This window comes from Cucumis melo, chromosome 6 (genome assembly GCF_025177605.1).
Source record: "Cucumis melo cultivar AY chromosome 6, USDA_Cmelo_AY_1.0, whole genome shotgun sequence".
NCBI classification, from domain to species: domain Eukaryota; kingdom Viridiplantae; phylum Streptophyta; class Magnoliopsida; order Cucurbitales; family Cucurbitaceae; genus Cucumis; species Cucumis melo.
Genome location: NC_066862.1, coordinates 27382307 through 27407230, shown reverse-complemented (window position 1 = coordinate 27407230; position 24924 = coordinate 27382307). Strand labels below are relative to the sequence as shown.

The 24924-nt window shown below is 33.3% G+C and overlaps 2 protein-coding genes across 11 annotated transcripts in view; both read right to left on the bottom strand.

Moving 5' to 3' along the window:
* Positions 1–4032: 4032 nt before the first annotated feature.
* On the bottom strand, positions 4033–17656 carry LOC103490629 (histone acetyltransferase HAC1). Of its 3 annotated transcripts, XM_008450203.3 has the most exons (18): positions 17396–17653; positions 17259–17318; positions 16596–16716; positions 14929–15043; positions 14429–14720; positions 13853–14350; positions 11912–13743; positions 11262–11558; positions 10887–11165; positions 10373–10501; positions 10013–10213; positions 9756–9898; positions 9356–9668; positions 7974–8113; positions 6163–6241; positions 5585–5977; positions 4769–4986; positions 4033–4611 (listed from the first exon to the last, which is right to left on the bottom strand). In XM_008450203.3, the coding sequence occupies exons 3-18, from the start codon at positions 16640–16642 to the stop codon at positions 4500–4502; spliced, it is 5088 nt and encodes a 1695-aa protein (XP_008448425.2). In that variant the 5' UTR covers positions 16643–16716; positions 17259–17318; positions 17396–17653; the 3' UTR covers positions 4033–4499. The 3 variants fall into 3 exon arrangements, with proteins under 3 accessions (XP_008448425.2, XP_008448424.2, XP_050942232.1); XM_008450202.3 differs by lacking the exon at positions 17259–17318; XM_051086275.1 differs by lacking the exons at positions 4033–4611; positions 4769–4986; positions 5585–5977; positions 6163–6241; positions 17259–17318 and having other exon boundaries at positions 9391–9668; positions 17396–17656.
* A 5894-nt stretch (positions 17657–23550) lies between these two features.
* LOC103490628 (sister chromatid cohesion protein SCC4) overlaps positions 23551–24924 on the bottom strand; it is a 43817-nt gene continuing 42443 nt past the window's right edge. For 7 of the 8 annotated variants that reach the window (XM_008450201.3, XM_051086602.1, XM_051086605.1 and 4 more), the window contains 3 exons: positions 24470–24675; positions 24065–24189; positions 23551–23947 (listed from right to left, as the gene is read on the bottom strand). In XM_008450201.3, the coding sequence (XP_008448423.1) occupies positions 23771–23947; positions 24065–24189; positions 24470–24675 (508 nt within the window). In that variant the 3' untranslated portion in view covers positions 23551–23770. The remainder of the gene's footprint in view (positions 23948–24064; positions 24190–24469; positions 24676–24924) is intronic. The other variant, XM_051086606.1, reaches the window with a different exon arrangement.

The following is a 24924-nucleotide window of genomic DNA, read 5'->3' as shown; positions in this document are numbered from 1 at the left end:
GACTTCTTTTTGTGATGAGTATGTGATGAAATTTTTTGTAACTTAAATAAGTTTGTTTTTTATTGCATGTTTTTGTTTGTTTAACTTTTTCGAACTATTTAATTGCACATTTTTTCTATTGCTCGATACTCATTGAGATATTAACTTTAAAACTTCGCATATTACATATATGAAATCAACAAATTTACAACAGATTTTATGCAATCTAACTGAAATAATATGCATAAAATAAACAGTAGGTTGTAGAACCCACTTTTTAGCTTCAAGTATTGATTTTGGAGTGTCTCTCTTGGAAGAGAATTTAGAACAAGGTAGAAATAAAAAAAACTTGGAAAATTGAATTTGGTAAAGGTCATTTTGTTTTAAAAGAAAAAGAAAAGGGGAAAGCTTAATACATGCTTTGGAAAAACGTTAAAGAAAAGGACAGCTTGCAAATATAGCTTTTAAGTCGTAAATAATTAAGATATGGCAAAAATTGACTACGACCCTGATTAAAAGACAAAAATGCCCCTACACGAAGTCCACCAACCCAAGATTAGATACACTTTACACTTCCAAAAAATACTTCATCTTCCTATTTCAAAATTTATTCCTTCCTTCGCTCTTCCTTTCTTTCCGTAATTTCTTTCGTTTCTGTTGGTCTTTCGGTGTTCATTTCATCATTTTTATTGTTTATGATTTCTCCATTTCATCGTAGCTTCTTTGTTTTTTGTGATAATCGTAAGTTATTTGTATCACTGATAGATTATTAGTGTTTATTTGTTGGGTTGATGCGTTATCTTGTTTTTTGTTTCCTCGTAATCCATTGAAATTTATTTCTTCATTTTCTGTTTAAAATAGTGTTCTTTGTCATGCTTTGTTTTAAATTTGCGTGTTATTACTTAGGGTTAGATTCTACAAGTGATATGTTTCTATTACAGATAGATTGTTAATGTCTAGTTTGTTGGGTTGATGTATTATCTTTGTTTCTCATTTGGTCATAATTAATCCCATTGAAATCAGTTTCTTTCTTTTTGTTTGAAAAGGTGTTTTCCATCGTGCTCTATTTTAAGTTTGTGTCTTATTACTTAGAGTTAGGGTCTATCAATAACATGTTTCTATCACTGATGATACTGATAGACTGTTAGTGTTCAGTTTGTTGGGTTGGGGAAAAGTGTAGATTCATTGTTGTTTAATTGATAGAATATTGCTATTATGCTTTTTGACTTCAACTGAAATCTATCGATGATAAGGTCTATCATTGATAGACTTGGAGGATATTTAGTTTGTTTGCATTAGATTGTTAGGAGATACTTTAGTTTAAATTGTATTTTTTATGTGTTGTTGCTTAGAGTATGTTAGTATTATGTTTCTTAATTATAGACTTGGAGGATATTTAGCTTGTTTGCATTGGAATGTTAGTAGATGCTTTAATTTAATGTGTATTTTTTATGTGATGTTGCTTACGGTCTATTAGTGATAGATTTCTGTCACTAATGAATTTATATGACATTTAGCTTGTTTGCGTTGAGGTGTTAGTAGCTGTTTTTGTTTAATGTGCATTTTTATATCACGTTGTTTAGGGTTTATTAGTAATATGTTTTTATCACTGATAGACCTATTACTGATAGACCTAGAAAATGTTTAGCTTATTTGAAATAAAATGTTAGTATATTCTTTGGTTTAATGTGAATTTTTTATGTGTTAGGACTGAGAGTCTACCGATGGTAGATTTCTATCATTGATAGACTTAATGATGTTTAGCTTATCTGCATTATGATATATATTTATAAACTTCAATTAAATATTATTACTTAGGTTGTTCAAGAAAGGTAAAATGTTAAGCTGAAAAGACTACTTAAACCATCAATGAAAATATTGGAAAATGCAAAAGACCAGTATATTGCGAGAGGCCAAAAGAGAATGCAATAAATCAGAAAAGTGTTTCTCCAAATCAACAAAACATTCTTCTAAAATAAAGGATTTTGTCCTTAGTTTTGATTTGCAACTCTCTCAATGAGTAAATGGATACTTTAGTATATTAGTTATGTGGATATTTGTGATAGAAAAGATCAATGATAGACATCATATTGCCATTACTTCACATTTACTTAATTGTTTTCTATTAATATAGAAAAGTGTTGGATCAAAGGTTGAATATTAAATATTGAGAATTATGCCTCTCTATGTTTATATTATTAAATAGTTGAGAATCTTTAGTAGATGTTGTTGTCTATCAATGATAGACCATATCGATGATAGAGACTTCATAGTGACATTGCTCCTTCATATATAGTTGATTTTATCATATTAGTACAGAGAAATGTTGGATCGCAAGCTGAGTAATTGCAAATTAGTTATCAACAGATGCATTTTATCAATAAAGAGTTCTGTTAATATACATGTTGAAGTATATGCTGATAAAAAATTTTAGTAAAATTTATCATTAATAAAAGCTATCATAGATAGATTTCACAGTAAAGTCTATCAATTATAGAAACTTTCGATGTCGACTTAGTCTATCATAGATAGAAACTCTTGGCGCCGACTTCACAGCGACATTACTTCGTATTACTATTTTACTATAAAGTCACTTTTATAGGATTGAAAATATATTGAAAAAAATGTGGTTTGTTATCAAAGATTTGAGTCAAACAAACAAAAACAGTAACCATCCCACTTATCACTTGAGAATTGGAGGTAGTGTCACACTTATTTATTAATCATGAGTACAAATTACTGCATATATATATATATATAGATAGAAAGAGAGAGTTATCTTTCTATTGTTACACTCATGTAATTGATAGAGGACAAATAAAGTAATAAATATCACACTACTAATATCAATCTATCGGTGACTGAAATAAACCAAGGATTCTATCACTGGTTTTTTTTTTTCTTTTTTAAATTAGATTCTTTTAACCTAAAAAAAATCAACAGAAAATTCATAACATGCTCAATTTCTAAACAGTCTCAAATGACGAAGTCAATAAAATCAATACAATTTTTCTAAGAATACTAGTAAAATCATCAAATTGAAATGAATAAAATCAACAAGTTTCAATTAAATAGAATTTAAGCTTACAAACAGAGATGAAACATAGATGAAATTAAATCCTATTGCGAAAATAAGACAAAAGTCGAATGGAACTTTTGTGAAAATAAGTTCAAAATGAGATGATGAACAAAACTGAATTAGAAAACTGAAGGAACAAATTTAAAAAAAAACTTCAATGAAATTTGATCACATACCACAAAATTTAAGAATATAATTGATAGCAAGACCGTAACCCTAACCGAGCAAAGGAGAATCAAACAAAAAATCAATGGAAAATCGATCGATTGGAGACTATGGCGACCGTACTACTTGGAGACGGACAAAATCGCGAACATAAAATCAATTGGTTGAGCCAGAAAAAATTGTGAACGGAAAATAGAGAAGACGGTTGAGAGAATCGTGAAAGAGAGATAATAATCACTTCTAGGATATTTTAGGAATAGACAAAAAGAAATAAAAAATTTGCTATGTTTACAAATTGTCTTAAAAGTTGCTGTATTCTTACTATTCTATGCTAAAGGGTTACTCATTATAAAAACTCTTTAAAAGAAAATTTAGTGACTTGGTTGGCATGCCCTCCAAATAGTGGGCTTCCACTATAAAAGAAGCCCTCATATTTTCGAACCGGAAAAAAACAAGGAGAAAAATCTGGAAAAACCGGAGAGAGAAAGAAGAAAAAGGAGAAAAGGAGAAAAGGAGAAAAATAGAAAAATAGAAAAGAATGGGACGTGAAAGAGAAATAGAAGGTGGGAGGAATAGAAATACGGAGTGGAAATGAGAACTCGAACAAACATTAAAGAAACAATCAGATAAATGTCGAGAAGCCACATTTTCTTAATTTTAACAAAATTTTCATAGGTTCTTTAATTTGGGTTGCCTTGGATGGGGTGAAACACCATTTAGGTTTTAACGAGGCATTGTAATTGATCTGTATAACAATTCACATTTGCTAAATACAAAACAATGTTTCAAATCTACAACGACAACCGAACAAATCAAAGTTGTTCATCTATAAATAATGTAGAAGCCAAATTATACAAGTAAACGTACGTCCTGGAGCACTTCCTGAAACTAATTATTAAATCTTATAAACATGGGACTGGGTACACATGTTAATGAAAGGTGGTATTTTACAGTAAAGGAAAAATTATCGATGAGAACTAAGAAACAATGTTAGGGCCGGGGTCGATGACGAAGACGGCAGCTGCTCTACTCGAGTCTCACTTGGCTTTTCTATTGGGGAAAGTTCAAGTGGTAGATACATAGAATAAAAGAATTGTTCCCTAAAGCTGAATATTTAACCAAGATGTTGAGTGTATAGTTCTCTACCGCTTCCATCTGTGTTGTCTGTCACCCACTGCCTGATTTCCACCCTCCCAGCAGTGCTCTTTCAAGAATGGCTTCAAATCTTTTTTCAACCTCGCATCCTCAATAATATTAATGTAAACCTACAAACTGGTTACCCCGTATTGTTCAGTTCTGCAGCTCTCTGTCTCATCATTTCCATCACAGCTGCTCTTCTCCGTGAGTCAGACTGCTGCTGCAGCCGCCTCAAGTGCTCTTTGAGATCTCTGGAGTACATTAAAAATTCAACCTCTCTAATCTCAGTTACTACACACAGATGATACATATATATGCAACACAAACGGATATATTATACACAGAGTATAAATACGTTCACGAATGCATAAACCCAAAAGATGAAAAAGAAAATGATGTAGACATTACCTGCAACGGGGCACGTGGCATTGAGATTCTTTGCAAGCTCGGGCATGTAGTTGAAGAAGGTACCACATTTTCTTGCAGAGAACACAACCACCAGATGCACGTGTTTTGCATTGTATCCCATGTCGAAAAAGCCCCTTCACCTTCCGACAATTTGGATATTGACAAAGTGAAGAACGACATTGAGATGCATGCACCAGAAGATCCAGCATTTTCCTAAGCTGCGACATCAAACTAACAAAAGTAAGGCATACATAATGAAACAAGAAATGCATGATGCAAGACCTCATGGGAAAAAGAAAAAAGGAAAGTAATATTTCAACGGTCAAGGTGATTGCCAAAATCGAGATTAGAGGAATGATGAGTATCCACTGCCTGTTAATTAGAGCAAAACGAACTTTAAAAACAAGCCATAGTATTGTGAAAGAAAGGATCAAACTGCAGTTAAATGCTTAGTTGTTCACTTCTTGATCAAATCATCTAATTAAATGAACATTTAGTTAATCACAAAATACCACTAAAAATAAAGCACTGCATGAAGCAGAACATTTTCCTTGTTCTACATTTAACTTCTAGACGTTGGGAAAAGATTGGGACACCTAAATGCATGCATAGATGTTATTTTCACGACATCAAGAAAACCTGAAGTGGCACATAGTTGAAAAGCCAACAAGAAGTATGTTGCATACCATAAAGCATGCAGGTTAGTTTAAAATCAAAAAAGAAATTTACATTAAATGCAGGGCCAAGAATGCATCTAGATGAGGATATCATATAACGTCAAGAGCTAATGCAATAACAAGAAGATGTCAACAAAACCTGCAAGACACGTAGTTGCCGAGCTTCTTTATTTTGTGCATCTCGATCAACCACGGAAGGATGATTAGTCAACTTGTGAGGATGGTCAATACCTCCATCTTTTTGGTAACAGGAATTACATACATCATAATCAGGGCAAACTTCACAACGCCAACCTTGACCAGTTTCTATATCTAGTTGACATAGATTGCAAGTTGTGACAAATGCCGGAGCAGTAGGATTATGAAGATGATAAAGGACCATCATTGATGAATGCTTAGCTCGCCGAAGAGTATCATACTGATAATGATTTCCTTGACACAAACTCAAAAATGCTTGCCTTGTGTCAAAAAATTCACTCTCAAGAATCTCGTCTTTATCTTTGGTATCAACAGGCACGCCATTGATTTCATCCTGGAGAGTTCAGTTCAGCAAACTCATCAATTCTAAAGTAAAAATAAATAAACAGATGATTGGAAGTATTAATGCTTTAAAACATTTTCAGGCCTTGGTTGGACAGAATGTTATGTTTGCAGGTAACGTTTACATCAACAAACATACAAAAATGGAGAACATATTTCCATGCATTTAAAACATACAGGATAGAGGGCATGCTTCTCTCTTTGATTTATAGGATGTTTTTCTCTTTCTTCACGTTTTTGTTCTGCCTCATAGCACCTGTGACCAAATCATCACGTCAGGGAAAGAAAAATAAAACGTAAGTCTTCGGAAAAGAAACACCATTTTCAGATTTTCCAGATCCACCATTATCATAATCAACAACCAAGTGAAGAACCACACAAATTTAACTAAACAAATGAAATAGATGTGAACCGGTATTAATAAAGAGGCTCGCTCCATTTATGAAAATATAAATGTGGACCAGTATGGTTGGTGCTCAAACTTCACTTTTCTACTTTTAGTGCCTAGACTTTTAGAATGAACTATTTCCTTGCTTCTTACATTGTAAAAGTGTAAATAAAAAATTCCCTCATCTGTGTTGTCATCAATCGAAAGAAATCGGTGCATATTTAAAGATACTTCAGTCACATTTTGAGTCCTTTGACTCAGCTCGCTAAACATCTTCTTCATGGTTCTCATTATAAAAATGCTACAAGAGTTACTCCATCCAAGACCTAAACAAGAACTGGAAGAGCTTCATTGTTTCTTTTTAGTTGCCATCTCTTTCTTTGTATTTTTTGGTTATTCTATTTTCTTTTTCTAGAGGAAGCAGAACTTTTAAAAAACAAATTGAAAGAAGGAGATAGCAACTAAAAAAAGAAACAATGAAACTCTCCCATTCGTGTTTGATTATTCTATTTTTAGAATAGTCTTTTCCTTGGTTTCTTTATATTTTAGACATCAGTATCTTTTCATTCTCTTAATGAAAAGCTTAGTGTTTTTTTTTCTTTAAAAAAATGATGAAAAAAAAACTGGACGTTATCCCATCGCTTTAATGAACACAAAACTCCCAAAACAAATACATTCCCTAGTCTCCTTCAATACTAGACACTATTTCCAATTCCTATCGACATAAACATATATAAATATCTAAAAGCCACTATCAGCCACCAAGTTAATTACAAAACTATAAGAATCATACAATAAAAATAACAATGAATTGCAAAACTGCAGCAAAAAGCTGGCAATGGACAAAGAAAACATCACCTTCCAGCATTCACCTGTTGGTTTTGAATGTAAGAAGTAAAAGAACAATTAAAAGTTCTTAAAATCAGGTTAAACAATATAAAGAAAACAAATTATAACTTCGCCCAATTACTTGCATAGAAACAATACGTTCGCAAACCTCAAGTCACCAATATCTAGACATATTCCAGCTCATTTTAATAAAACATACAGAAATATCCAGATAAGCCTATCAACTCTATACATAAAAATGCAACACAGAACTATCCAGATAAGCCTATCAACTCTATATATGAAAATGGAAACACAGTAGCTAGCCAATAGCTGGTGCATGGACAACGCAGCCATCCCCTTCGAGCACTCACCAATTAATTTTGAACACAAGGTAAAAAGACTATGCTTGCAAGCCACACTACATATAGATGATTGCAACTTTTTTCGCTTCAGAATTTTTTTTCCCTCCTTTTGTAACATATTTTTTTTTGTATGACATTCTTCTTTTGTAATATCATCTCATTCTCATCATAAAAAGTATTATAATCATTATATAGCCTGTGGAAGTCCGGTAGAGAAATTCCATGAAAAACCAATACTCATTTTACAAAACAAAAAAATAATAACAAGAGAAGTCACATGTATTTCCAGATAAACCATCAAATGAAGAATATTTTAAGTTCTTCAATTGATGGCTCCAAAAATAATTGTCAAATGATAAAATCTTGATTTTCGATTCAATAAATGAGAGATAATTTGAGACTCTTACTTATCACAAAGCTGAAAGTTTTTGCATTGGTTGCAAACCCAGCGATTTCCAGATACCATCAGAATACAACAGTGACTGCAAGCGTGCTGTAAATGAACCATGATAAAATCCTCCTTCATGGGAGAAATAGTTTCACCGAGCTGGAGAAATAACATATAAAAATTTGAGATAATAGGTTTGATACCTCCTCACTGGAGCATCACAACTAAAATTTCACCCAAATAAAGAATATATTGCAGGACAGAGTATGCTACTTCAATTTATCTAAAACAGACAAAACTTTCTGATATATACACATGCACATAAAGTAAGCACGACCCACTGCCAATAAATTGATTGCTTTATCTCCTACAAAAATGTTATTTATATACATAATTTTACAACTAGGAAAACCTAACACTCTGCCATGATAACATCTAATCATAAGAATCTGTTCTTACTTATAACTTAACAGATATACAAAAAATATGCTAAGAAAAAATGAAAATGGCATGATGTTACAAAGTCTGGAAGAGCAAAATAATTGTGGCCTAATGAAACACAGCCAAATGACCAAGGCTGCCCAAATATCGGTAACATTTTGGACAATTGCACCCATAAACTTTCGATCATAAAAATTAAACCCTCAAACTTTTCGATATAAAAATCAACTCTAAAGGCTAAAACTCTCATAATAAAGTGAAGAAAATCCATATTACTCAATATTTCTCTCATATTTCTTCTTGTTCTCTCTAATTTTTCTCTCTACCTTCCACCTCTCCCTTCCTTCAGTTATCGTGTTTTCAGATACATGATCCATTAGCATCATTTCAATGGGATACTGTTAATGTAAGGGACTAGCTTAAAATGTGAATTTTGCTATATTTCTTTCAGGTAACATGTCTCATTTATTTATAATATTCTTCAGATAAGCATAAGCCATTGGATTAACAGGTTAGCTTTTGGAGAAGGCTTTCGAGATGACATTAAGCCTCTTGACAGGAAGGCCCTTTTTTTTTTATTTTTTGTTAGTTTAAAGACTTCCCCTGCCTTCAAGTGGAGAGAAAGTGGGCTACTGAAAGAAAGGGAATGACCCAGGGAAGAAGAGGTGGAAGGTAGAGACAAAATATGGAGTAAAATGGATAAAATTGCCATATCTATGAGAGTTTGAGGTTTAATTTTTGTCAATTTGTACTTAAAAGTTTAGAGATACTATTTTTATACTCCAAAAAATTTGAGGTCAATTTTTCCAATTGAAAGTTTAAAAGGTGCAATCATAACCACCCCATACTTTGGAATTGAATTTTGCAATTTCCCCCAACACAAACACATACACACACACACACAGATATTAAGTATGTTTAAAAATACGAAAAAAGAAATTTTTGGAAAAGAGAGATTACTTTATGCATTAGTAGCAGGTCCTTTGACGCATTACCAGAAAGATCAGATTGACCAGATGCTTTTAAAGCTCTCTTGGTTATTGTCTTTTTAGTCATTCCTTTTTTGTTCTGTTTTCTTCCATCCTCTTCTTGGCGAAGTTGATAAATAAAATCCTCCGCAGCACCAGGCCAATAATCACCATCAAAATATGGCAGCCTCGCTGCTGTAACCTTGGCCTTACACTCACCAGTGGAGACAAAGAAATGATCATATAGATTAGTCAGATCAACAACAATTTTCTCCTTGGCAGCTTTTCTCAACATGGATAAATACCTGAAATTGAACAGCATGCCAAATAAGGAGAATAAAATGCTTATATCTCAAACTAGAGAAACTAGTAATGGTATCCACAAATGTTACCACTCCCGAAGTTTATCAGATTTTGGTGTTTTCTGGATTTCTGGATGACAGTATAATATATAATCTTCACCCTTCAATGGAGGACAGGCCCATATATAGCAGCTTGTGAAACCCCGAATTTTGCAATATTCAAGATATCCTATCTGAAAAGATAAAAAGTAGGGCCAAAATACAATAATAAAGAACACGGCTAAAACCACTCACATGTATATGAAATAATACTTGTTCAGATAAGAGTTTGAAAGAAAAAAACTGACCAGAATTTCATGGTAAACAAAAGTTCGGAGAGCCTCTCCAGTGTATGTCTTAATCTCAGGTCTGAAATACTTTACTGAATCAAGGTATGAGAGATAAACACGGCGCTGATTAGGAAACTGGCACTCAGACCCAAATTCTTGGACATACATGCCGAATAGGCACACTTCAACACCTTCGATCTTCTGAAACAATAGAATTGCCTGGAAAAATATTTAAAGAAGATAGCTTCAGATGATACTGACAAGTGACATCTCATTACCTAGCAACTCATGTTACAATAGAAGGTTATATCTATATATCTAGAAATTAAACAACATAACAGTCCTAATAACAGTGCATCATGCTTTTATTTTTTGTACCTTGGATTTGTAAGGGAACTCAAACGGATAATTTTCTTCTTGAAATATTTCGAGAAACCTTTGCTTAACTTCCAACTTTTTGTCAACCGAGGAAACGACTCTAATGACAAGCCCATCTGCTCCAGGAACCTAACAACACCAATAGAACAAATGAATTAAAGAAACTGAATATATGCTGAAGTCAAGTAGCGGTCGAAATAGATCATGTTTCTTGGTGCTTTTCACAAGAAGATAAATCATAAAGTGAAAAAAAAAATATATATATATATATACACACACACACACACACACATATATATACATATATATATATATAAGAATACAAAACAAAACCACCACCCAAAAGAGAAATGTAAAAATATGATTCAGGAATAAAACACTCGAGCACTCCATGACTGTTGTTGAAAAAGAAAATCCAATCACACTGAAGAGGCTTTTATTTCATTTCATTATATCAATGAAGAGGTTTGTTTCCATTTCAAAAAAAAAGGGAGGTTTGGTTGTTCAAAATTACCTCATCATAACTTTTCCCTTGAATCCTTGCCCTTTCAGCTCTTTCCTGTTTCAATCTCTTAACCAACCGCTGCTCTATGTGATCACTAAGAATTGTTCTGGGCAATTCTTTGGCACCAAGAACAGCACTCTGAGGTAATGGTATACGCTCTCCTCTTTCAATTTCTTGAATGTAACAATTTGGACAGGTATACTCTGCTTGACCACCATCATTTCTTCGACCATTGAAAAGAGCACAGATCTGATGTTGCCATGCTTCACATTTATCACATTGAACCCACTGAAAAAAAGCATCAGGGACGTTAAAAAGAACTAAAAGATGAAGCATAAGAAAATCACCTAAAATAAACCATAGCTCACTGCAAATACAACATACCCATTCCTCAGTCTCTTCATCATTTTTCTTCTTCTCTAGCCTTGACTTGGGAATGGTAGTCCCATCAGCAACAATAACATCTCCACGAGCATCATTGTAACATGGAATACAAAAATAATGTCGTGTATCACCAGCAGCTACTGTATGATACATTGCATTTCGTTTTATACGTGCACCACATGGCGTGCAATATATAGGTGGAGGCTCAAAAGTGAGTTTCTCAACTGCACACAGTTGACAGGAATTCTCACTCATTGATTGTTCCATTGCTTGATTCTTCTCAGCCTTGGATTTGCTCTGGAGAAAAAGACAGTAAATAAAGAAGTTTTGAGATAGCTAAGTGCACTGGATCTTGTCATCAAGCACCCATGATACAAACCATTTTTTGAACAAGAAACAAAGCTTAAATGAAGATGGACCATTTCTCAAAAGATACAAACTTACAAGGGATCATTAGAATTCAAAAGAATTTTTTCGACGAAACTAATGTTTTCGCATACATCCATTATAAAATCCAAAAATGAATTACTTTCTGTCTACGCAAAACATATTTATGAAATAAATAATTTTTTTTTTGCATTTTTATAAAAATATATATTCTCCAACGTATCTCTATAAAAACAACACAGGACAAAAGCTTGATAACCAACCTGGCCAACCCACTGTCTGAGACTAATGATATGGTCTCTCACTTGTTCTGGAGTAAACAATTCAGTTAGTGAAACCCCTTTAATTTTTGGCTTCCCAGACTTGGTGGCCGCTGCATGCTCAGTGACATGCACTGAAGGATCTTGCATGCTAGACTCCGTCTCATTCTCAATTTTAACATTCTCTTGCTTTGGTAAACTAGAAAACTCATCATATGTGACAAGGTCACCTTCAGACCTTTGGCTGCAATTATTCTCTGCATTAGCTTCCTTTAAGTCACTATGGCTTTCAAGAGTAGAGCTCTGCAGCACATCCATTTTCACATCTGCGAGCTCATGCTTAACAGCCATACTATCATCACCTTGCTGATAACCTTGGCAATGCACATCCAATGACATGTGTCGTTCACTCATAGCAGAAGTTGAAACTGCCAAACTCTCACTCTTAGGAACAAGAGACTGAGAGGACTGCTCTATCTTCATCCGTTTAAGAGAAGATTGCAGATCCTTTGAAGTTTCAGAAGCCTGAAGAGTTTTCAAAATATATCTAGTGGTGTTATCTGGAGCATCACAGGTCTTAGGGAATCCATTGGTTAACTTTTGCAAACTTGAATCAGACGCATTGTGGGCACGCACGCTCTTTCGGCTCTGGATATAGTCTCGGACAGGAATACAAACAGGACAGTTTAGATCCCTGCATCTCTTGTGATGATGAAGCAATAACTTGGTAGGCTGGCAGCGGGGATATGTGCATTTAGAAGAACTGCATCTATCCAGATGTTGCCACAATTTCTGAGCAGTGACACAGTTCCGTTCTGGACATTTCCCTTCAGGAGCTACACAGCGACGAGCATGTCGCAAGAATAGAAGCCATCTCTGCTGATTTATAAATTGGCGTGCACTATTGTTGTTCTGGCAGGTGGCACCAAGGGGATTAGGAGGCTCAGATTTGGTCCTAGTAACAAAGGAGTGCCCAATTGTTGATCCTTCCGTAGGTAAATTATCACCCTGGACTATATCGTGACTGGATACCTTTTTACGGAAATCATGTTGGACATTTTGCTCATGAACAATGCTCCCTTGCCTGTGATTTCTATCTTGTGATTGAGGATGCCATTGAACCGGCAAAGTTGCATCTGATAGAGCTCCAGCTGGACTGCTAAAACGATTTTGAGAATTTGAATTTAATAGGTGCGGATGCAAAAATTGTTGCATCTGTTGAGAGCTTTGAGAAAGTGGGGAACAAATATCACTCTGGCTAGAAGAAACAGGAAGATATTGAGCATTCCTCACACAGTCTTCACTAGAATTCTGATGGAATTGGTTATGTGCCTCAGTCAGTGGGAAATGTTCGGTAACTTGTGGCTGGAAAGGCCCACTATGATGCTCCCCACCAGGTTCCTGCTTCACATGACTGCCTAGATTGGAGGCTAACTGAACCTGACTAATAGAGTCATTATTTAGTAGATGCTGCTGAGGTTGAATTTGTTGTTTCTGGACATTTGACTGTTGAAGAAATGGTTGCTGTTGTGGTTGAAATTGGTGATGTTGTTGAAACTGCTGCTGTGTATGAGAATCAATGATGTTTTCCCTCGAAGATAGTGGAGGTTGGAAATTCATCTTATCTGACCCATCAATTAGGGGAGAGTGAGTGCCCTGTTGAGTTCCATGAAAATTTGATTGGTTACTGGAGAAAGGTGAACTGGTTTTAGACATAGATGGCAAATTTGTCGGGTTCAAATTGTGAGCAGTCATCATTGATCCAACAGATGTTGCAGGGCCATAGAGGTTTTCCGACCCAAAAGAGTCAGTACTATTCATTCCATATGCATCGCCTGCCAAAAGAAATTGATTCTTATTACAAATCAGGTAACAATGTGATTTTTCATCAAGAACTGCTCGACAAGATAGGCTGGAGCCAATATAGATAGAGAGAAATAATACCTTGCACCAACGATTTTTCATTCTGATCAAAGGATTGTTGTACAGGTTTGGTTAAATTACCATAAGGCGAGACAGTCAAATAGCCCTCCGAGGTGCTAGATTCTTTCAAAAGTTGTACATTGCCACCTATTAATCCTAAGCTACCATTTACAGATCCATTTGTAAAGCCATAAGATTTCTGCTGTAAGCTAGACCTTATTCCACTACCCATTTGGCTACCAAGATTCTGTAATATACGACTGTTCTGACCGCCAATATGCTGCTTTTGCAATTGCACTTGAGACAACCCTGTAGATTCAACACTGGGGAGCCCACTACCATTACTAGAATTGTCCCTGCTTGCATACGATTGGTTGCTGCTTGCATGGTTAATGTTATTACTGAAACCAGGTGTAGGAATCATTTGACTAGTAATTCTGTGTGCACCAGCAGATGATATAACTCCACCAGAACCAACCGAGAAACTAGGAGACTGCTGATATCCACTGGACATGGGACCTGAAAAGGAGGAATTATAACTTTTTTCATAAAAGCAAAACTGTTCACACGGGAACAAAATATTATAGTGGAAGGTACCTTCAGCTCTGTTGAAAGAACCACCATTTATTCCACCAGTTGCCATGATGCTTCCTGTGCTAGCAGTCATAGGTGCTAAGCTAGCACTAGCAGAAATAATAGAATCATCCGAAGATGCAACCATCATTTTGGAATTCCCACTGTGAGCCATACCAGGAGTCGGAATCATCTGACTTAATGCAGATGAAGAACTAACCACTTGCTGATATTGCTGGTTCTGATTATTCATGGGCGAACGCTTGATCAAACTGTGCAGACGACTCTCGAGAGTATCAAGGTTCATATAGTCATCCTGTGTCATATTACCATAACGACAAAGTTCATTCCCAGAGAAAACATATGAACTCCAGAGTTACTTAGAATCACAGTAAGTAAAATGTTAGCATGCTTGTTTATCTAAGACTTATAAAAGATAAACCACATAAGAGGTGGTCTCTCCACTCTTCTGCAATATTCTAGTGGTAATTTGTTTACAATGAGGGTGGGGTGAGAGTGGAGACCTTTGTAAGAGCCGTTTTAAAAAGACCCTCCTCTAAGCGTTTCACAATATCCTTGAACCTCAGCCTCTGTAGGTCATCTATGGGTCGTTGATGCCGCTGTAATAAAATCTCAAAACTGAAAAGCAGAAAAATAAAATATTAATATGCAATAGTAAAATTTTCTCAAACAACAGTCACTGAAAATATTAAATTGTCATATATAAAGTAGAAAAGGCACAAAAGTCCTACAAATCAAAAACTAGAATTTACGGTCAAATAAACTTGAAACCGAATCAAGTAAAAAATTAAAAAGAACAGAATATCAACAAAAAGACAAGTTAAAAATGTTTGCAAGACACAAGGCATAGATAAGTTGATACCAATTCCTATCAAAATTCAGTCTAGATCGGCTATCTGATTGTATCACAAATAAGAAGACACACATGCAAACAAGTGAATAATGATGACAAGGATAACAGGAATAAAAAATATGTTAAGGAAGAAAACAGATAATCAAATTAGATTTACAGTACAATATAGTATCTCCAAAATGCAAGTTACGCTATAGCAGGAAATTCTTAACTATCAAGAAGAAAACAGGTAAATGACCAACTGGCCCAAGAAATAATCGTTTCATGAGTGGTATCAGCTACCCTCCCCCCCCCCCCCCCCCGAAATTCTTAACTATCAAGAAGAAAACAGGTAAATGACCAACTGGCCGAAAGACCTACAAGAGAAGCCCTCTGTGGACGAAGGACTCCGCACATGAAAACCTTTTCTCCCAAGCCTAAAGTCAAAGGCCTCAATCAGGGAAAAAAAAAGAAGAGAAGCCACCTCTGTCATTTCTCTATTGGACAAAGACTTACGAAAACCAAAGGAGAAAGAAACTGAATTCCCTGAACAAACCAAAAAATCTAATACCCAACAGTTTTTTAAGGAGGAAGGATGATATAATCGAGGAAATGAAATGCAGAGGAGAGGGGTCTATCCCCACCCAAAGATCTTTCCAAAAATACGTTTCTTTTCCATCTCCCATCACACAAAAAACAAGATGGGAAAAAGAAGGAAGATGAGAAGAAATATCTCTCCACGGATTTTGGTGTCATTCATCAATGAAGTCATTTCTCATCCAAAATAAATGATTAAGAGATACAACATGAAAATTTAGACCAAGTTACGTAAACATGTAAATCTTAACTCAATAAAAGGAAAATCCAATATTAAGAAACAAAGATGTCAGGATATAATAATAAAACTGAAGATCATCCTGTTAAAAATGCCCAATTACACGATATTTCTTTCTGGTTTCATTTTTAATTAGAACCTCATTAAACAGACTTCATTTGCAGAACTTTCAAAAAGGGAACAAAGAAACTAGCCTTAAAAACAAGAGATAATTCCCAAACATACGATTAAGTACTTAAAAGTTCAAGCGGCTTCATGAATTTTCAGGCCCTCACAAGATGTTATTTGGGTATATAAAAAAAGTTCAAGCATTCATGGCCCTATAACAGTAGGGTATTTATAAACAAGTTAAATATTAGATCTATATGTCATTAGATTTGTGAAAAGCCATGCTAAGTACGGGATGCGTAATTAAGGAACAGAAAGAAGCACAAGAACAAAAGAGAGAGGCCCTGAGGGCCTGAAGTCTTCATCAAAGATAGATATATAATGATAAGCCTTACATTTTTTCTTGAATGAAGACACGTGCTTTATAGAGTTCAGAGTCCATATTGAAGATATCACGTGGAGAGCCACCTCTCCAGACAATTCCACACCAGCTTTAACAGGAACCTGCCCAGATATCTGACAAAAAAAATATGGATATACCTTCATTTTCCTTATCTTAGCATGTTATGAACTTCCTCTAACAACCACAACTCGGACAGGATCGGGGAAATACCACATAATAATCATTCAGAGTCAGCGGAAATGATACATAATTCAAAAACTAAATAAAAAAACTTCTCTTTTAGACGATTAAGATGATATCGCGCTGCTCCTGTTCCAGGTAAAAATAGATGAAATTGAAAGAGACAAATAACAAACCCGAGAACAGAACATATTGCGCGGAGATATATAACACGGAGCGGAGGCGCAACTTGGAAGTGCAAGAGTTTTTTACTTCAGAAGTATGTCAACTGATAAGAAGACATGACTAAGAGCGGAGTAGTATAGATAGAATCACAAAAATAAAGTTTAAAAACAAATGGGGGACGGGAAGTATGGTCCCGAGGAGACTCTATTCATGGGTTTCAGATGACAGAAATGCTCTTATGTTTCCTGCTTACTAAGAGCCGAAGATATATCATAGCAGACGGAAAATTGAAGAGCGCAACAAAAAGGACCTGATAAATTTGTTCGATTGTTCCAAATTTCCTCTTCTCCTGTAGATTGTGCTTTGCTAACTAATGAGTATCACACGCAGATCAGACGAACTGCCCGCTACAATCGAATAATCAATGACACGAGAATGGAGGCTTACCGTCGGACATCTGATTTCTAATCCATTGATGCATCGATCAGCAGCTTCACATAAGATTTGGGAAAACAGAGAGCTTGATTCTCAATTGTAGGGTAACGAATCGATGTTCTTAGCTACACAACTCAATCATAAAATCGATCTGCACTGGAGGAAGAGTTTAGGGTAAAGAGAGATGCAAAAAACCGAGACCTTAAGGCCTTTTCTTTTTCTTTTTCTTTCTTTTTTTTTTTTATTTTTCCGGCTCTCCCTCGAGTAATAGCACAGGACGAGCGAGCGAGCGTGCAGGCAAACTTCGCTCGTGTTTTTGCACGTTTTTCTTTTTTCTTTTTTTTTCTTTTGTTTCGTTTGTTTCTCTCTCTCTTGCGTTCATAAAAATCACCTTAAACTATTTTAAATAACAGAATCCCATAAAATAATTAGAATGCCGCAAAATATCACAATTTCTTTGTAATAGATTGTTATGTGTGCCTATCTATATACAAACACTACTAAATAGATAGATTTTGATATTTTTTGTTATATTTTGTAAAGATTTGGTAGATTTTATATATTTGAAAATAGTTCGTTAATTAACTTATTGATATCTATCTTCGTCTCTATTATATTAAAAGGGTGATGTTCTACACTTTTCATATTGTTCTTCGTCGAGTAGTTGTTATTAGGAGTGTTCAAAAATTAGTTGAAAACTGAATCAATTGACAAATTGAACCGAAATCGAATACATGTGGTTCGATTCGGTTTAAGACATTAAATCGATTCTAAAATCAAATTGAACCGCTTTATATATATATATATATATATATATATATATATATATATATATATATATATATAAGTATATATATATATATATAAGTATAACTTAGGGTAGACGCTTAGATACTAAAAGTCTGAAACTTAAGCGTCACTCGAACTTGAATGACATAGGGAGACGAAGACAACACTCGAACCATGCCTAAACCGAACTCAACGTCATAGGAATTGTTTTGATGGACTTTCAAACTTCAATGTTTGAAACTTCTATGTCATGTACTTAATTACTATACAAATTAATGTAATCTATGTTTGTAACTTTGTAGGATTTTTATTTATATATAATGTTCATAAAATATTTCGATTATAATTTTATGCATAAGCGGTTCAGTTTCAGATGAGATTTTTTTGCATTTTGCTGTTCAGTGTGGTTTTAGCTTCGAACTGAACCGTAAACACCCCTATTTGTTGCATTTTGAATGAAATCTCTGATGACTTAGTGCATCCGATGTTAATTAGACACGACCTTTTGAGATAGAATGCATCTATTCAATATAAAGATGTATTACATTAGTACATTTGATTCATCAATGTGTATGTTAGATGAATGCATAAAAGGAAAACAAAATAAATACATGCATTTATATTCTTAAAAACGATTTAATTCAAATTTAGAGAATAAAAAAACAACATAAAAAACTTAATTGAATGAAAATACCAATTAATAGATGAAACAATGCAATCATGTTAGTTTAAAAAACATTATAATAAAAGCTATTACACTGTATAGATTACCCTTGTGGAATATTAACATATTAATTCAATACTTTAATTACTTGAACACTTTTTCTCTCTTTAAATTAGATAAAAAAGATTAATCTTATCTTTTTAGTGACTAGTTACAGGGTTTATATGGTGTAATTTTAGATTAAAATCATAAAAAATAAAATCTTATGAATGGAAAGAATTGAAATTATTTATAAAACTTAAATGGAGAATTAAATATATTTTTTTTTAAAGATCTCTCCTATCTTTATGCATACACGTTAAAGATATGAAAGATAAGGCTAAATTATAAAAAATGCCTCTCAATTTTGATGTTTGTGTAAAAAGTACCCATTAATTTTTAGAAAACGTTTGGGTGAAAGTACTAACTTATAATAATCTATAGATTATAATAGTCTTAATATTATAATAGCCTAAGTATTATAATAGTCTGCGTTTGAGTGCAAAATATTATAATTTGTGTTGTTATAGTATGTGTTCGATTATGTATTGTGTTATTATAAGATGTGTTCGGGTGGAAATTATTATAATATGAGTTTTTCACTAATTTTTTTTTCTACATCTATATTACATGTGAGATATATATTCTTCTTAAATTAATTTTATTAAGTTAATTATGATATTCATTTAATAAATTTAGCATCAATCTTGAGTTTTCACTACTATTTTTCTCCATGCACATATGTGGTATATCGAATAAAATTTTTTCTTCAAATGACTTTATTTAATATTGTTAATTAGAAGGTTCATTTCATAAGTTTAGCTTCAAACTTGCTTTTTCACTACTCTTCTTATTTTGCATTCATACATCAGATAATTTTTTTTCTTCAAACGTTTTTATTTAATCTTGTTGATTATGATATTAATTTCATAAATTTAGCTTCAATCTTGCTTTTTCACTTTTTTTTTTTGCATGCATATATGTAGTACATCAAATAATTTTTTTTCTTGAAATGCTTTTATTTAATATTGTTAATTACGATATTCATTTCATGAATTTAGCTTCAATCTTGTTTTTACACAATTTTCTTTTGCATGCATATATATGATACATGAAATAAAAAAAATTCTTTAAGTGATTTTATTTAATCTTCTTAATTACGATGTTCATTTCGTAAATTTAGCTTGAATCTTGTTGTTTCACTAACTATTTTTTTCCCTACACATATAATGGAAAACACATAGATCCAAATTGATATTTTTAAATCTCATAATTAGGATCCTCATTTGATTAATTTTGGGTTAATATTCACAAAGCCATTTCCTTATTGCTTTAGGTTATTGTGTTCAATATTAGTTTAAGCATACGTCACATGTTGTTCAATTCACTATTGTATTCTAAGAATTTTCTACTTTCCAGAATTAGTGAAATATTAGATACAAGGATGAATTTAGGAAGGGTGTAGTTTAGCAAGTGCCTCGAGATGAAAAATAGAAGAAAAAGGTTTTAAAACTTGGGGCAACTTTGCCTCGAGTTTAAAAACCTTTTCCTTCTGTTTTTCATCTCGGGAAAATTTTGTCTCGAGTTTGTCCCTTGACATAAATGAAACCAACGATGGACAACAATTAGGGTTTTAAAGGAAGACCTGAAAACGTAGCCTTGAACGAAACAATTCATTAAGAAGGGAATCAAAGGTTAGGGGTTGAAAATGAGTCATTCAACGAAAATAACGACAGAGATATGAGATTTAGAGAGGAAAACGAAAAGAAAAATGATGGAGATGAAAACGAAAAGAAAAAACGACAGAGATCTAAGATTCGAAGAAGGATATGAACAGAGAGATGAGAAAAGAGAAAGAACATGAGAAGGAGGGAGAGGTAACAAAGATTAGATGTAAAAGGATAAGGATTACGCGGAAAACAACGAAGGATTGAGAAGGGGAGGAGAAAGAGTAGGAGAAGGAGTGAGAAGGATTAAGGGAGAGAGTTGGGGATAAGTGGGGAATTATGGAAACCTTAATATCAAGGTTTCGATAATACGGGCCCTAAACAAGGACTCCTTGCAAATATACGGCCCAAACACCCCTTAAAAATTTAAAAACTGCCCTTAAACTTTCAGAAAATGGTTAAAAAATATCCTTAACGTTAATTTTGGATAGAAACTGTTAAAATTTTGTTTCAAAAATACCTTTGAACAATTGAAAAGTTTTAAAAAAATAGTCCAAGCTTAAAAGATACTCTAATTATCCAAAATTTACACTAATTTTCTCATCAACTAAAATCAAAATCAAAATTTGAAGTTAAAACCACTGTTTTAAATTTATTTGACTATTAACACACAATGATAAATCACAAACACAACCAATCTCAATAGTTATTTTTGTAATCAACATACAAAATATATTTGATTATTAACACACAATAATAGTTTGATAGATCTATTAGTGTAAGATTTTTTTGTTTGACTAGTTATTGTTTTAGTATATTTTAAGGATAATTTTTTTTGAAACCTTGTGAGTTTTTGTATAATTTTATGTTTTAACCGAGGTTTAAAATATAGTTGGTTGATATATTAAAGTCTTAATTTTAAGAAATTTTAATTTTGATGGATATTTCTGGAAAAATTATAAAAAAACAAATTTTAAAAATAATTTTAAATTAATAAATAAAATATTTATTATTTTCAAATAAGTAAACAGGCTATTATTTATATTAGCGTCATCTTTTATGTTTATTTCTTGTGATTTATGAATTTTTCAACAATGTAATAAAATATCAATTCGTCCATTCTGTTGATATCGAACACATGAAAGTTTGAAAAATATCGATAGAAATATCTACACATTGATAAAAATTTAAAACTATAGTTTTAATTTAAAATTTTGGCATTTATTTTGAGAACTAAGAAATTTTATGTTTTGATTTTTTTTTTAAACTTAAGGACATTTATGAAACTTTTCAATAATTCACGAATATTTCTAAAATAAAACTTTAATAATATCTGTTGAACAGGAAATTTTGGCCAATTAAATTCCGCCATGTCATCACAATAAATATTGTGATAATCATAATTTGATTGGGTTTGGATAATTAAGCTTTCTTGTACCTGATCTAATTAAGCCCTAAATATAAATTAGGGCAAGAAATAATGGACCAAGCCCGTCAAACAATTGGGCCCGGACATGAATCCAACAAGCAAATGGGCCCAAGCCTAGAGTGTCATGTGGGCTCAAGCCCAAGCCCAATAAGCAAATGGGCCAAGCCTAAGTCCAACAGACAGATAGGCCCAAGCCTAACAAACAAACAGGCCCAAGCTCACTTAAAGCCCATAAAATTTCTCTATAAATAGAGATATCTACCATTCATTTGGGAGGACCTTTGGCAACCAAAGAAGAATCGAAGCTCTGAAGAATTGAAGACAAAAACTTCTAAAAACTCTCAAGACGTGCAAGTTATCATCAACCTCGAAATCATCATTTTGAAAGATCGAAGACTTGGAAGATCAAACTTTCCTTGAATTCCAGAAGATTGAAGCTCGAATTGACTTGTAATTACAATATCTTGAAGATCGAAGACCACGAAGTTCTAAATTTTATTTTTTTTGTATTCGAGAGAAAGAATCAAAGGAGTAAATATTAGAGATTGTATCCACAATACATAAATCAATACAAAGTTCGATTCCACGAATTAAATTTCGCCCGAAATCTCGTGGAACAATATCCATCCAATACTAACGGTAAAAATATTTTTGAAGTGCAAGAGCATTTGGAAGTCTATTGGGTAGTTGTAACACAAACATCTAGAAAAGTTTTTTATAATTTAGCTAAAAGATAATTTTAAAATATCGATAAAAAAAGTCTTTCTATCGTTCTACATACACTTTAAAGGAACGGAAGATAATTTTTTTTTCCTTTTATAAAAAATTTACATTTTTATCTCTAAAATCTCAAATTCACATTAAATTAACGAAAACAAAATCACATCTTATCTACAAAACATTAAATTCACGCTAAAATAGGGGATACAATAATAATTTTAAATTATATTTAATTGATTTGAAATCTAAATTTCTCTCTCTAAAATTCAACATCTCATTTTTAGTCACCTTCTCTCTCTTTTTAATTTTTGTTAACCTTTTTTTTTAACCCGCTCTCTCCAGCTTTTTTGCTTTCATTTCTTTTAGATATTTTGTTAGCACTCATGTTCATACATTTTTTTAAAAAGTACTGTTTGCAGTGACATCTTTTCTAATGTTTCTTTCCTTCATCTTCAAGGAAAGTTAATTCTTCATCTTTTTAAGAAAAAAAAAAAAAGCCAATTGAAGGAATCAAAACTCAAATCGTGTTTTTAAGAAGAAAACAAAACAACGATGAAAAAAGAGATATAAAAGTACCAGTGAAGAAAATGGAAATTCAATGAGAAGAAGACGATGATTAAGACGCCAGTGAAAAAATAAAAGCTACAATGAGAATGGGAAGGAAGATAGCAAAACCCTGTGTGAAAAAAATATATCAGAATGAGGGAGAAAAAGAATATCAAAACCTTAGCTCATCTGAGACGTGAAATTGTAGCGTGTTGAGGAAAAAGACAACGTGGGAGAAATATCTTGCTAAACTTTCGACGGTGAAATAGGAATACAGCAAAAGTTGAGGGTAAACTGAAAATATGAAAAATAATGAAATTCAAATCTGAAAGTTTTGCTATACCTGCAAAATCTAAAAACTCCCTACATTTGTCATCCATTACAATTTCCCTTAATTTAATGTGAGGAATAAATTTAATATTTACAAGCCAATAATAGTTTACAGAAAAAAAACACAACAAAATTAAAAATTAAAAAGAACAACAACAACAATAACAATAAGAAGCTGGTTTGAAAAATCTCCCAGGCAAGCTCTAAATTTTCCTCTTTCCACGTCTCCCCGAGTCTATATCCATAAGCTTCAACGATGAAGTTGAAACCGACGCACCAATGGATCCTGGTATATCAAGATCAACTCCAAGGGAGATGCTACCTGCACGCTTGATGTCAACCCCCTTTAGTTGCTGAATCTCAAGCCGTACTTTGTCAATCTAAATGCACGAGGGGTAAACAAAAAGCAAATAAAAACGTAAGTGCATATGATAGCAGATATTTGTTCGAACACACTAACTTTTCATCAAAACATCAGAGTAACATGAATGCCTTACTAATTCGATGTGATGAATGGAGGAATGCGCATCAACCAGTCTCCTTTGCAGATCATCGGCCTTTTTACATTGATATTCCGCGTTTTCCATCTCATTCCCCTTTTCACCCAACTCTTGGTATAAAGCTATAAATATATACAAAATGAAAAATTAATTTGTATGTGCATTAATATAATAAATATATCACCGGATCAAAAGTGTAACAAAATATTTATGGGGATCAATAATTCTATCGCACAATATATATTTGTACGAAGTCTAAACCACTTTATTTGAACATGTGAAAAAAAAATGGTTCCAAGACAGTTGCTCCCAGCGCGTGTTCTTCATTCTAAGTGCCTTGTGAAAATCTCATTGCACTAAAATGTTAATAGTAACTAGAAATAATATATATCACAGGCATACTTGTTAAAACTGATAGTACCCAGATCTGAGTTGGGATGTCATAGAGTTTCTTTGCCAATGTTAAAGATGATCTCAATATCTCTCTGGCCTGCACAGTGTCATGTAGAGCAAGTGCTAAACTTCCAAGGATTGTCAAATACTGTGCGACGAGTTGAAGATTCCCCAAATGATTGTGGGTCAATTGTAGCCCTTTCGCCAATCGATTTCTGAATAAGAGGGAAAACACCCTTAGCTGACGGTGGCCATGTTTCTTTCCCAACATCAATGATATAACAAATACCATACACTATCATTTAAGGCCTCGAATAGATATATTATTTTAGGGGTTGATTCTTGTGAGTGCAGTGGAAATTACGGATTCTGGAAATATGGAGGTGAGACTGGTTTTATATTTAAGATATTGACAGACTATTTTTGAGCCACTTTTTGTTTCTAAGGTTCCAATTATCAAAAGG

Coding starts and splice junctions, on each gene's coding strand:
- LOC103490629 (XM_008450203.3), bottom strand. CDS start 16,642: ATGGACTCTGAACTCTATAAAGCACGTGTCTTCATTCAAGAAAAAAT. Junction 11,166..11,261: donor ATGAAGAGACTGAGGAATGG/GTATGTTGTATT, acceptor GCTTTTTTTCAG/TGGGTTCAATGTGATAAATG. Junction 5,978..6,162: donor AGAAGCATGCCCTCTATCCT/GTATGTTTTAAA, acceptor TGAACTCTCCAG/GATGAAATCAATGGCGTGCC.